At 33.3% G+C, this 14,047-nt stretch overlaps 1 protein-coding gene across 3 annotated transcripts in view; it reads left to right on the top strand.

Annotated features, from left to right (window-relative positions):
- Nucleotides 1-9,288, top strand: part of AASDHPPT (aminoadipate-semialdehyde dehydrogenase-phosphopantetheinyl transferase) — a 57,045-nt gene extending 47,757 nt beyond the window's left edge. For all 3 annotated transcript variants that reach the window (XM_056794445.1, XM_001381505.4, XM_016433879.2), the window contains 4 exons: nucleotides 1,549-1,670; nucleotides 2,160-2,321; nucleotides 6,918-6,995; nucleotides 8,142-9,288. In XM_056794445.1, the coding sequence (XP_056650423.1) occupies nucleotides 1,549-1,670; nucleotides 2,160-2,321; nucleotides 6,918-6,995; nucleotides 8,142-8,306 (527 nt within the window). In that variant the 3' untranslated portion in view covers nucleotides 8,307-9,288. The remainder of the gene's footprint in view (nucleotides 1-1,548; nucleotides 1,671-2,159; nucleotides 2,322-6,917; nucleotides 6,996-8,141) is intronic.
- The last annotated feature ends 4,759 nt before the right edge of the window (nucleotides 9,289-14,047 follow it).

Raw genomic sequence — 14,047 nt, 5'->3', positions numbered from 1 at the left:
CAAGGAAAAGGACCACCTTTTTGTGTGAGATAGAGGTAGAGAAGAAGCTAGAGGCAGAATATACCTGTTCAGCGTGAGATGAGATGTTCCTGGCAAATTATCTCAATTTTTAAAATAAAATATGAAGCAAGTTTCTCAGTTGAATGGGTGGGGTAAGGGGAGTCATGAGAAATTTACAGAAGGATATAAAAGGCTTGGTAAGCTATGATGGTGAATGGAATAGAATTAATTAGGGAGGTACAGAATGATTGCTTGCAACAAGGACTGCCCAATTAAGGTTATATTATCTTAGGCAGTTGCATGTTTTTTTTTTCCCTACTATTGTTCAGTAGCACATGTTTTGTTAGTTTTTCATTATGTCCAGAAACAAGCCAGGAGAAGATTGCATTAATCCTCATGGTTCATGTCCTTTTGACATATCCTTACCTGGGTCCTTTCCATCCACCATAGCTCTTACTTTTTTTTCTCTGATAGTATGATTGGAAGTACTACCTAATGTGAAGAGAGAATTGAACTCTTAGTTTATTTTTAAATGTAATCAATCAGCATCCTTTGATTTAATCAAATCAAGAATTTGAAGCACCCCTAACTTAGCACTTGGTAAGTCAGTAGGTAAGAGAGCTCACAAGTCACTTACTAGTTCACACCCCCAAAGGCCTTAAGCATTTCCCCCTTTGGTCAGTACCAGGCAAATGGGGAGACTGTGAAATGGGAGAGAAACAGGAAGTGATGTGGAAAAGGACTATAAAAGGCAAGACCAGAGGAGAAGATTCACTCTTTGCTTCCTTGGTTCTTTGAGGAGACCCTCTCTCTCAGTGGGTGCTTCAGTGGGACACTCTCTTCTTCAGCATGAGCTCTGGTGAGATTCTTAGAGGTCTGAAGATTCTTAGAGGCTGAAGATTCTTGGCATAGTTTTCAGCATCTTCTGGCTCTTCGGGTTTTGGCTTCCTAATTAGGACTTTGATTTATGATGAAACTTGCTTTCAGATGTGCATTTGCAGTCTAGGATTTAGGGCATTTGTAGCTAGGTGATTTTTTTTACCTCTTTCTTATATTTCATATTGCTTCCTTATAAATAAAAACTGCTTAGTCATTTTGATAGAAGTTAATTATTTTTATAAACAATGGCCACAATTCAATTATTTTAATTCAGATTTTTAGTCAAACCAATTTCTAAATATTACACTATTGATATCTGTCTCATCATTTTCTGTTCTGATATCTAAGTCTTAGGGGAGTTCCATTTTCACACAATCATAATTTACACAACTTTTGTGATAGAAACGATTTCTTAGTCTTCAATATATTTTATTGTTTTAAAATGTTTTATTTATTTTTCTTTTTGCATTCTTTCATTATTTCATTTGAGTAATGGAAGAAAAAGCCAAAAAGTAACCAATTTCATATAAAACATTTAAAACTATTGCAGAATAAATCACAGGGAACTATAATGAGGATCTGACATTAAAAATTTTAGAAGTTATATTGGAAAATGTCTCCCAGATTTTAAAATAACTAATTGTAATACTATATTTTCTCAATTGACAGGCCGAAGCTCAATTCCAGAATTCTTTCGCCTTATGAATAGACAGTTTACAGAAAGAGAATGGAAGACAATTAAAACCTTTGAAGATGAATGGACCCAGCTGGATATATTTTATAGGCATTGGGTATGCTTTTATTCTGATTTTGATGATCAAAACTCATGTATTAGAGATCTCATTATTCCATATAAAAATTGGAAACAAAAGCATTTCAGATCATCAAAAGTTCAACCATTACTTGAATTAAGTGGATTATCAGTTATGGTTTTGAAATTATTAAACAGTATTTTGTGGTAATGGGATTTGGCACCACAACATATTCTTATAGAACAGAGATTTTGCATTATTAAAGATATAAAACATGGTGTACTACATGTCACCATTTCTAAATTACTTTTTCTTTTTCATAAATCATATGAATGAAATTCAGGATGTGTTTAGCTTTGTGCTGTTTCTATGGGAACAGGAAAACATTTCATAGCAAAGCATGTTTGGGGGAAAGTAACACAGGATCATAGAACTTAACACGTGTAGTCTACAAATTTTGTATTGTTTGAACTGATGTTTAATTTATCAAATGCTTTAACTGTAACATCAAATCTTTTAATATTTTAGGCACTAAAAGAAAGCTTCTTAAAAGCCATTGGAGTTGGAATAGGATTTAAATTACAGCGAATCGAGTTTAATATATCTCCACTTCATCTGGAAATAGGCAAAGTATATAAAGAAACAAATATGCTACTTGATGGAGAAGATGAAGAAGAATGGGCATTTGAGGTAAAAAAATCAGATTTTTTTCCATTAAGAATTTTCACATTCTTAGTATATTTTAACTAATTTGAATTACCATATGTATATTAAATATTATGTTTTACTTTCTAAAAATAGTTGTAGCTTCAAGTAGTTTGAAGAACATATTTCTACTTTCTTAGCTTTCATTTTTCTCTTAATCTCTGTCAATTTGGCTTTTCCCTGCTTCCTCACTCTACTTAAATTGTTCTTTTATTCAGTTGTTACTCCCACATACCTCCTAATCATATTCCCTTAACCCTAAAACTTCAGTGACTTTCAAGACAAACTGTACTATTTCCTTTTCTCTAAAAACATATCATATTTATACCTGGATATCAGAGGTTCTTAACAAATGCTTTTTGACTGCCTGCCTGTTTTCTATGCCTGAGATAATTCATGGTTTTCTTTATGCCTAGAATTCTCTTATCTATGTCACTCTCCCAAACCCACAGTCTCTACTAATTAGAACCCATCCTTCAAGATTTAGATCAAATTCCATCTTTTTTTCATGAAAGTTTACCTTATGATCACAGTTGTTTTGCCATTTTTCTCCTCCTTGACCAGGTTAACATTTTGTTGATTATTTTATAAACCAGTTTTTAAGCTCTGTACTTGTTTTAATTTCTTTACTCGTTTTCCTTCTTACTAAATTGTAATTTCCAGAGAGTGAAGAAACTAGAACTTTGCCATCTTCATATACTTGTCCTCCAAAAATTGGTTTCTTCCATATATCCAGTATTCATGAAATGTTTATTGGATTAAATAATTGTTTCTATAGGAATGTTATGATTGAAATCCAAGTAAACTGAGGCAAAAGTTCTTAGCATGATCAATTTATCATTTATTTATTTTAAAGTTAATTTATTTGCTTGTTACTTTAAAATTCCCAGTTATCTCCCTCATCCCCCATTCCAGAAAGCATTATTTGATAAAAAGATAAATGTATATATAAAACTATATCTTACTTGTTTCAGGTATTTTTCTTAAGATAGACAACCAAAAGCTATTCTTCAAACTATTTCTGTTTTACTATATAGCATTCTCTTGGTTCTGCTCATTTTTCTCTTCATAATTTGATGTATGGCTTTCTATTAAAAAAATACTGTTAACCCTCGTCATTTCTTAAGACACAATAATAATCCATCACAACTTGTTTATCCATTCCCCAATTCCAGTTCTTTGCAACAACAAAGAAATCTGCTCTAAATATTTCAGAACATATAGGACATCTCTCTTTTAAGGACAAAAGGAGGAGCATCCAGAATAGAAGGAAGCATTTTAGCTGAAGATAATCAATAAAATTGGTTACAGAGTCTATAGAGTCCCCTCGGCATGAGGAGCAATATGACTGACTGGAAATTAGGAATGAAGGGGAATGTAGATTGAAGCATGCCATTCTTCTTATTTCCTCCTTGATTTTTTCTTTAGCATAAGTGATATGTGTCCTCCTTCACAATATGATGAACTTGGAAATATGTATTGCATGATAACACATGTATAATCTATATATATTATCTCCTAACTTGGGGAGGGGAAAGGTTGTGGGGGAGGAAGAGAATATGTCTCCAAAATATTAAAATAATTTTTAAAAAATGTATCAACATATAATCTAAGAAAAAATTAAGCAAATTTTAAAAAATGGAATGAAGAGGCTAGCTATAATTTATCCTTCCATCCCCTCAGGAAGAAATGCTCATTTTTAAAGTCCATGTAAAAGGACAGTTTAGCAATAGTGGAATAGACTACTTTGGATTACAAACCAGACTCCTTGGTGATTACCTACATCTTTCAAAGATATCAGTGCTCCTTGAAGCAAGAATAGAAGTCTTTAGCAGGAGAACTGAACTTCTAAACTTAACTCAGAGATAATGAATGTTTTACAGGAAAGATGCATTTCCAAACTTAACTCTGAGACAAGTAAAACATGACTTAGGCAGTTATAAAAATGTCAGCAGTGATACAGAGTGGAATCAATAACAAAATAATATCAATTTGTTCCAATTTTTAGGAGCAAAGACTAATATTGAAGATGAATGTTAAAAAGTGGATAATATCAGCGCAAAATATTGGCATAGTTAAAGCTTTTTATAATAGAAAATTTAATGTCAAATCAATTACATTTTTAACTAATAGAAGTAATAAATTTCAGGAGAAAATATGCTCATTTACATTTTACTTACTTTTCAGAGAAATGTGTATTCAAATTCTGATTGCTAGTAATTACATTAGAATATTTTAAATTTATCTCATGTCATGGAAGGATTAGAATTTAGTTTTCAGAAAAGAGCAGTTAAAAAGCACTTTTGTTAATATTCACACAAGCATTCAAATCTCATCTCTGGGATCTAAAAACATAGTAAATCTTGATGATGATATGAGAGCTATTGGTGTGGTGACACAGGGATAAAAATATAAAAAAAAATAATCTTTTTCTTAAAGAGTTGATATTGAGTTTGGATATTAAAGTGGTTATGATTTTTACTCCATCAGTGTACAGTAGATTCAGTGGTAATATATATATATATATATATATATATATATATATATATATATAATGCACATAATTTTGTATTTATGTTTTAAACAGAAAAATGTTTTAGTATTGAAATTTTCTCATATATATTATAAAATGTTTACATCATTTGAAACACTATTCTAGGACATCTTTGGGATCTAAAATAGCTTTCTTAACAAAATACTAATTTTTAGTCTTCCTCCCCTGGATATTTTAAATATATACCTTATATTTCTTGACTTTCCAGAATTTTTCCATAACTTACCCGAATATGGGGTTCATGGCTTTATAAACACTACTCTAAAAGGAAAATACCAAGCAAACTTTAAAATATTGTATGAATATCAATTATGGAAAGGTGAAATATTATACCTTAAAGAACCTTCTACATTTTTATAGGCTGTTGCTTGCAATTTCATTTATAATAAAAATGCCTTAAGATTTGCCTTTAGATAGGAAGGAAGACCTTAACAAGGATGCTTAAAAGAAATAGTAGATATATCATTCTTGGAGGGGAAAAAGTATAAGAATGGAATGTTTACTCTCCTGAAGTTGTTTTTAAACTTTTATCTCCTCACATACTATTGAGTTTGTTTTGTTCAATAGATTGCTTCTCTTAACAGTTTGTCACTGTTCATCTTTTTAGTAATACTGAATAATACTAGATGATTAGATATTATATCTTAAATACATTTGAAAAGATATTTGGACTCATCTAAATTATAATCTTCAAAAAGTAAAATAATCCTGTTGCATGTGAGACTAGTTGAAGTTTTTGTGAACTCAAATTGGCAAAGTAGGGGGATTATTTTGAGTCAATTTCAATTTCAATTTTAGTATCTACTTTTTATGGACATAAAATCACATGGTTGGAAGAAGAGACCTTTGAAAATACAGGCTTTAATGTTTTTCATATGACTTTAAACTAACCTTTTGTATAGAAGCAGCGAGTCTACATTAGCAGGTAACATTGGGAAATGACAACTTGAAACAATGCATTACATGACCTCAGGTTAATAACAGAATCATTGAATAATACCCTTTCTGTTTTTGATCTTTAAAATTTTATCCATGCCTCTGACAAGGAATGAGTAGACAAGATGAAATTGACTTTGGATAGTAGGATATAATTTTATATTAACCTTCAAAAGAGATAAAAAGTAGATATATGAAGCTAGGCTTTTTTAGTACATAAAAAGTGAATGGAAGCTGGATGATTATTTTAAACAATTGCTTTGTATAAAATAAGTAATAATCATGCAAGAATTGCAAGTTCTAATGATTCTCCAAATTCAATTATACCCAAAACACAATCCTTTTTCATTATAATTTTTAAGTCTTTTAAAGTTAAGAAATTGTTTGCCTTGCTTCAAATTTTCTAAAACCAAAAACTTTTTTTTTCCCAGAAACAATTCGTGCTTATTCTCCTCCAAGGCCAAGTTTGAAGGAGAAAGTGTGTTTGGACAGGAAGTTAAAGGTTTTTATAGTGCTTTTCCCACATCACTTCCTGTCCCTTCCTCCACTTTACAGGGACCAATTGCCATCTATAACTTTGCTTAGGACTGCCCAGGGGGTAGTCAATTGTTTCTGAGTTGTCACCCACTTTAGCAAGTGGGTGGCAGACCTTCCCCACTTGGGCATTAAGTAGGGTGTATAAGCTTCTGGTGATTAAAACATTAAGTGAAAAGAACGAAGATAAGTAAAGAAAGTCTTTGTTCTTTTTAAAAACAGTATCCATATTTAAAATGTAACTGTCTTAAAGAGGCATGTTTTAGCAAAAGGTTTTCTAAGTTGAAAGTTTTGTCTCATTTTTAAGTCATCTGTCGTATGCTCATAATCTTTTTCCCTTACAGTCTCAACATCTGCTACTTTTAATTTAAGCCTTTTGTTTTTCAGCACAATGTGTAGGCATTGCAAAAAAATTATTGTGAACTCATTATGATTTTGAATTTTCATTGTTTCTACATGTTGTGTTATGATTAACCAAATATAGTTAAATGTATTACTATGATTAATAATGATGATATATATTAAGACAAGTATGTACAACTTTATATCTTTTCTAGGAAAGCAGATTGGATGAGTACCATCATATTGCAGTTGCTCTTAAGAAACCAGATGGATTAAGACCACAGAATCCTCAAGTAAGATATATTTTTGACACAATTTTAAACAACATTAGTTAGTGTTGATTGTTGTTCTATTATAATTGGAACATATAAGGCTGAGCATAATTTAAAATTACAGAATAAATCATTTTCATTGTTTCCTTCTTAATGCTTCTGACCAAGTTTAAGTCAAGAATTTTAAATAGTATGTTTAACAAGTAGTTTACGTTTGAATGCCTGTAGTTTATTGCGCTTAAAAATTGCTAACTAATCTATTAGAATATCATATCCCATGATTACCATTTCATTACCTTTAGTAGTGAATTCTCTTCTGATCACCTGGTTGTTATGATCATAATAGTAATTTAATTGAAACTCGATGGATGGTAGCTAAATGTCATATTATTATAATGAAATATTCATTGAGGAGGGTGGAATGGTAAATTCTGAAATTATTATAAATATTACTGTATTAAATGTAATGGAGATTTAGTTTCATAATTACTTTATATCTTTAGTCCTGAGTTTTCCAACTATTCTGTTCCCTTTCATTATTTTTTTCATTACTCTTTAATCCAGCTTAGTTAAACAAGTATATTCTTTGCACCTTTGGCACTCAGGTGTTACATGTACAATGATGAAAAATGAAGTAGTCCATGCCTTCAAGAAATTTTTAATTTTCTTAATAAAGGGGAGGGGGGCAAGGAGCAGGATGAGATAAAGTCAGATTACAAAGTATCATCATCATCATTATAAAGTTTTTTATATGCAAAATTTCTAGGAGAGATGCCTTAATCTGAGCATCTTATCTCTCCCAGTTTTAAAACTTTGACTTTCTATTCACTGCACAGTAAAATAAGGCCATCTGGATTTCCATTTGTTAGGTCTGTGCCCCAGAGATTTCTAGTATAAGTGTTCTGATTTCTGGAATTGAATGGTTTCCTAAAGAAGCATTTCCTTTATGAAATTATATGACTTTGGGGCATATCTTCACATTCTCTGTTCGTTATTATTCTTGATATGTCTTAATTCTTGAAATTTGTTATGTTCTCAATAAGTGGAGTTGAATTTAGTAGTCCCAGCCTCTATATTTTGTCTTATAAATATTTTCTTAATTATAAAATGGATCTTTAAATAGAACAGATTTAGATAGTGTTACATTAAACATCTTTATATTTTTAGGTTCTTTCTCAAGATCATTCTAAGCTAACTATGTCACAGTTCACTTTTTTGACATTTGAAGATTTGGTAGCATCCTCAGTTCCTTTGACATCGGAAGATCCTTTTTACTGGGACAACTTTTGCTCCAAACAAGAGGATCCTGTTCGAAATAGCACGAGTTCATGATAATGCTCAAGAAACAAAAGTGGAAAATGAAGACTTTTTAAAAATTCCAGGGTCACCAGAATAAGTAATTGAGAGAACCAAAAGGCATTTCACAAAGTTGGACCAAATTCTGGAAGGGAGAGAGGGAGCCATGACTGTAATATGTGACCTAGAGACAGGCGTCTGGTATTGCTAATTACCAAGATTTATCACCATTATAAGTTCACTTTCTATTGTTATAACTAAATGCTTTGGGGTAAATCATTTAAAATAAGGTACTCTGTTCAACAAGCAAAGAGGTTTTTATCAAGCCCCTACTACTTGCCAAACAGAGTTCTATCTTCTAGGGATACAAAGAAGAAAATACAGTTTTCTACTGGAACAAAATTTTTTTATCATTATTGTAAATAGTGTCATTATTTGCCATTAAGCACCCTGTTATGAGTTGCCATGCAAATGCAGAATAGTGAAATAATTTTCATAGGAAAACAGTTTGTACATATAGACATTAAAGAGAGGCATTAAAAATCAAACTATCTTGGCACATCTGCTCTCTTGATGATGGTCATTTTCCCATCTGTTGTACTTACCTTATAGAACTGTTTTGAGGTTTAAATGAAATAATACATTTCAAACTTCAAAACATTATCTTCATGCCAGCCATTATTAGTTTATATTTGTTGTGTTTACTTTTTTAGGGTTTTTATTATTTTAATTTGTGTTTTTTCTGTTTCTTAGTGATTTTGAAATTTTTTTGATAGCTGTTAAAAGTTTGCTTTTTCTGTTTTGAAGATTTAGTTAGCATCTGTTATTCCTTTAACTACTTATCTAATAGGGAATGACTCTTATTTTTAAAAGTTACCTATTGTTCTTTGATATCACACTTTTACCAGAGGTCTTTAATGTAAGCCCTCCCCCCACCCCCAAATCTTCCTGAATTGATCCTATTTGACCAAGATGTTCTATGTTTTATATATGAAATAAAATGTTTGTATAATCTTCACATTTCTATATATAAATTATTAATCATAATTATAAGAGATAATTTATTCTCTAGCTTTTTATGTTATGATTTTAATGATTTTGTGGTATCATTTTTATATTACTAACTTTTTTCAGTTTAGAATGTGAACTAGGTCTAAACAGTGCTTGGACATCTCTGTTCACTCAAGGTATTTCAACTAGTTGTGACAAGAAGTCTGTTCAAATTGGTTTAAATACTTATTAATGCCCAGTGGGGCTTATATAAACAAGAAGTTTGTTGGGTTTCAAGGATATGTGTTTATTTGCTTAATGAGAGAAGGGATCACTTGAGAAAAGGAGAGTTTATGGACTTCAGCTCCACCATCCCCTTCCATCTTGACCTCCTCTTTCACCCTTCCACCTTAGAGCAACTTAGGAACTTTTCAGAACCAGTGGCTATAACCGGAGATAGACTGGATATGTTAGATTTATGGTTGGCTGGACTGAATATATTTAATTGGTGGTTGCCAGGGATTTTTTTTTTAATCCCCAAATGAATTGCTCAAGTAACTGGAATTATGGTAGTTTATTTTTACAATAGAGGGAAGATATTAAGAAAGAGATGTGACAAGGAAATCACTTTAAAAGACTGATATATATTAATTTAAGGTCGCCAAGGAATTCAGCTATGTAATTCCTAAATGAAAACTCAAGTCAGCAGTCAACCTTTTATGGAGTTTTAAATTATAAACAGGAGGAAGAAAGGTATGAGAGAGAGAGAGAGAGAGAGAGAGAGAGAGAGAGAGAGAGAGAGAGAGAGAGAGAGAGAGAGAGAAGGGAATAGGGCTTAATACCCCCTCTGCTTAGGCTGGGCCAAAGGCCCAAGCCCTTACATAGCTGGGGCAAAGGAAAGAGATCAGTCCCTATCACTCATGTGACCAAAATGGAGAAACAGTCTCAGGGGCCTCCACCTCCAGCCTCCTTCAGAGCCACCACCACTTCAGAGCAAAACCTCTCCCACTCCAGTCCTCAGACCCCGCTATCTTTAAGGAAACCATCTAAGTTCCCTCCCCTCAGTTCTCACATATACCAATCACTGTCCATGTCTTCCCTGTGCCAATGGTGGCTCTAGCTTAACCCAGGACCGCCCAGAGGTCTGCCCCTTTGCACATGTCTGTTGAAGGTCATATTCTCAAATAATTAAATCTTGATCCTTGCTGCAGCCCTTCCTAAATCCTTTTATTCTGAGTAGGGTGGAGATTGTAGTTTCAAGACCTGGTTCTGTCATTCCAAGTATCTCTACTGTATCAATTCTAAAATCAATCATGGCTCAAAGAACTTCCTGTTCTATGCTTAAGCATAGGTCAAAGCCCTTTCCATTGTTTAGCAAAAGGTTTCTGTCCTAAGTAGTCTTAGGTAGGGAGGAGAAGGATCCTCCCATGCCAAGGCGGTTCACATTCCAATAGAGTTCTTACTATCAGTAGGAAATTTTTTCCAAGTATGAAATTTTCCAATGGTGAAATTTCCAACATTCATAAGTCTAAGAAATTTTAAGGTTTACAATCCCCCCTGATGATCATTGGGAGACTAGTCTCCCCATTGATCATTTAACATAATCATTTTGTAGTTCTAAATGCACTTCTAACTATAGGTATACACAATATTCAATTTTCTAAGAGAAATTAGAATAGTGAGAGGGGAAATAGAAAAGAAAAGAAAGCAAAACCAATGTTTTGCTAGGTGCATTGACAGAAAGCCAAATTAGGGGCAGTCCCTTTTGGCATAAATGTGTACAATTATAATAAATGTTCAATCAAAAGTTCAGTCCAATCAATCATATCCAAAGTTCATTCTTGATCTTCTTGATGAAGTGTAGGTTTTAGGCATCTTTCTACAACAGTTCATTCTCTGGATATAAAAGTTTCAAGCTTCTTTCTTGAAGATCTTTTCTCGAACGGAATCAAAATCTTTGATTTTTTACAAAAGTACAATCTTAAACAAAATTCAAAATTCTTGGATTTTTATAAAAATACAATCTTAAACAAAAAAAAAATTCAAAAATTCTTAGAATTTAAATTAAAATACAATCCCCCCTGAAGTAAGTATTAAAAAATATCAAGTTTAGCTCAGAATGCAATGTTCAGTTATGGGGGTTTATGTGTCAATTATCAAAAGAATAGAAAAATAATCAAAAACATAAGAAAAATTCAAAATAGGCCTTGTATAGGTCCAGTTTAAAGTAATTTCTATCCCACAAGTATGTAGGACAGAATGCAGTAATATTTCACTTAGCCATTTGTAGCCAAGACTACAGGAAGTTGCCATAATATAAGAAGAAAAGAATTAGAATTCTATTTTGATGGGGAAATGTCATTCCCTCGTTTGATTTTTTTTTCTTCAGGGATATAGGGAGCCAGCATGATAGTCAAGCTTTGTACTTGTTTGAGTACTTTGTAAAGAGTGTAGATACAAGGAAGTCCTACAACTTAAACATAAGTTAAGCATTGCAACCTCGAGTCTCACTTTAATATTTCTTGTGTGCTCTATTGGCACTATTCAGGTTTAGTCTGTGCTCCTTGTTTTTATCCCTTTTCCTGGAATCAGACACAAACATTAATCACAGTCCTATAATATTTTATCAATAAATGGCCGGTTCCCATAGTTTAAAGCTTTTAGGCATACATTGATATTATAGCAAGAGTATATATATTAACTTGTATTACTGCAGGAAAAAAATAATATTAATATTAATTATGTGTACCTTCAGTACAAAAATGAGAAAAAAATCAAATATTCTGATCAAAAAAGAAAAGAAAAGAAATAATAAAATTAAGAAAAAAAATCAATAATTCAATGTGTTCTTGAAAAAACAGCATCCATTTGTCTATGGATTATTATCTCTAATTCATATGATAAGATAGAGTCACAATTCATATGATAGGATAGAGTCAATCAGTCTCAGCAGAAGATGCTTTCTTCACATGTGAGCAGTGAATCCAAGAGTCTCTTTCTCCAATCTTTATAGATGTTGGAGTAGTTAATAATATTTGGAATGGTCCTTCCCATGAAGGTTGAGTTGCTCCAGTTCGCTTGAAATTCTTGATATAAACTTTATCTCCTGTGTTCAGGTCATGCAGCGAAAAGTCTAATGGTCCGGCTTGTACTGCAGCTCCGGATTCATGAAGTTCATCTAGTTTGTGCTGTAACTCCTGTATATAGGAAGCAATAGTAATATCTCCCCCTAATAGTGATGTATAAGCCTGGGAGAAAGGCTTAGCCTGTATAGGCAGATGTCCAAAAAGCATCTCAAATGGTGAAATATGTAAGTCTCCTCTAGGCCTGCTTCTAAGATAAAATAGGGCCAGAGGGAGAATTTCAGGCCATTTTAAATGGGTCTCAGTGCATAATTTGCCAAACATAGTCTTAAGTTCTTTATTCATCCTCTCCACTTGGCCTGAGCTCTGGGGGTGATATGGAACATGGAATTTTGGAGTTATCCCCAAGCAAGAATATATTTGGTTTAAGACAGAATCGGTAAAATGACTCCCTCTATCAGAGTCAATACGTGCTGGCAGGCCAAAACGAGGAATAATTTCCTTTAAAAGTATCTTTGCAACAAAATCTGCTGTGGCTCGGGTCGTAGGAAATGCTTCCGGCCATCTGGTTAGTTGATCTACAATTATTAGACAAAATTTATAATGTCTAGCCTTTGGCATCGTTATGAAATCTATCTGTAGATGTTCAAAAGGTGTGTAAGCCAGAGGACGTCCCCCAAAGGCTACTCCTCTTCGTTCATGCACATATAAAGTAAATGGCTTGTTGTAATCTGGGATGCCTAGAGCAGGGGCAGACATGATAGCCTTTTTTAGATCTGATAGAGCTGACAGGTGTTCAGGCTCTAATTTGAGGGGTTTAGGAACCGAATCCTTTGTTAATGCTATAAGGGGTTTAGTAATTTCCCCATAGCAAGGAATCCATTGTCTGCAAAACCCTGTTGCTCCTAAAATTGCTCTCAGCTGTTTCTTAGTGGTAGGAGCACTCAATTTTTGAACATTCTCAATTCGTTTTGGAGAAATATAACGAGCACCCACAGTCAAGATGAATCCCAAATATTCTACTTTCGGAGACACCACTGAACTTTATCCTTAGAGATTTTATGTCCTCTTTTGTGCAATTCCAAAAGAAGGTGTTTGCTATCTTCTTGACAAGTTTTTGCATCTGTTGAAGCCAAGTTTGCTGTTAAAAGGGACTAAGTGGTGAGAAGGTAGAGTAAAAAGGTAAGGAATTTCAGAAGTTTATTGAGAGAATTCTTTAGACACCCGTGTGGTCAGCCAAGAAAGAAGCCAGAGAAAGAGAAAGCTCTGGCTTTCTCTGAAACAGTAAGGCCCCAGTCAGGGGAAAGGAGTCTCAAGACCATGGGCCTTTCTCAGAGGTTCACACCTCCAGAAAGGGCAAGGAACTAAGTCAGCCTTTACACTCATCCCAGTGACCTTCTAAAAGGGAAGCAGTCTGTGGTCTCCTGCAAAAACTCCTCTAGGCATCCAGTTCCACAGCCAAGTGTCTTCACTCCAAGTCTGAGTGTCTGTCTTCCAGTCTCTCCTCAAGTATTTCTCTTCACTCCAACTCGGAGTAATCTGTCTTCCAGTCCAACTCCGAGTGACTGTTGATCTTCACTTCAAACCTAAGTGACTGATTGAATCTCTGTGTGTCTCTGTTTCCATTATTTAAAGACCTTTTCCTCTTGTGTCACCTCCCCCCTAAATTTTATGTTTACCAATCACAGTAGATGCTCCTTTCCA

This window comes from Monodelphis domestica, chromosome 4 (assembly GCF_027887165.1).
Source record: "Monodelphis domestica isolate mMonDom1 chromosome 4, mMonDom1.pri, whole genome shotgun sequence".
Taxonomy (NCBI): Eukaryota; Metazoa; Chordata; class Mammalia; order Didelphimorphia; family Didelphidae; genus Monodelphis; species Monodelphis domestica.
This window is presented reverse-complemented; position numbering and strand designations above follow the sequence as displayed.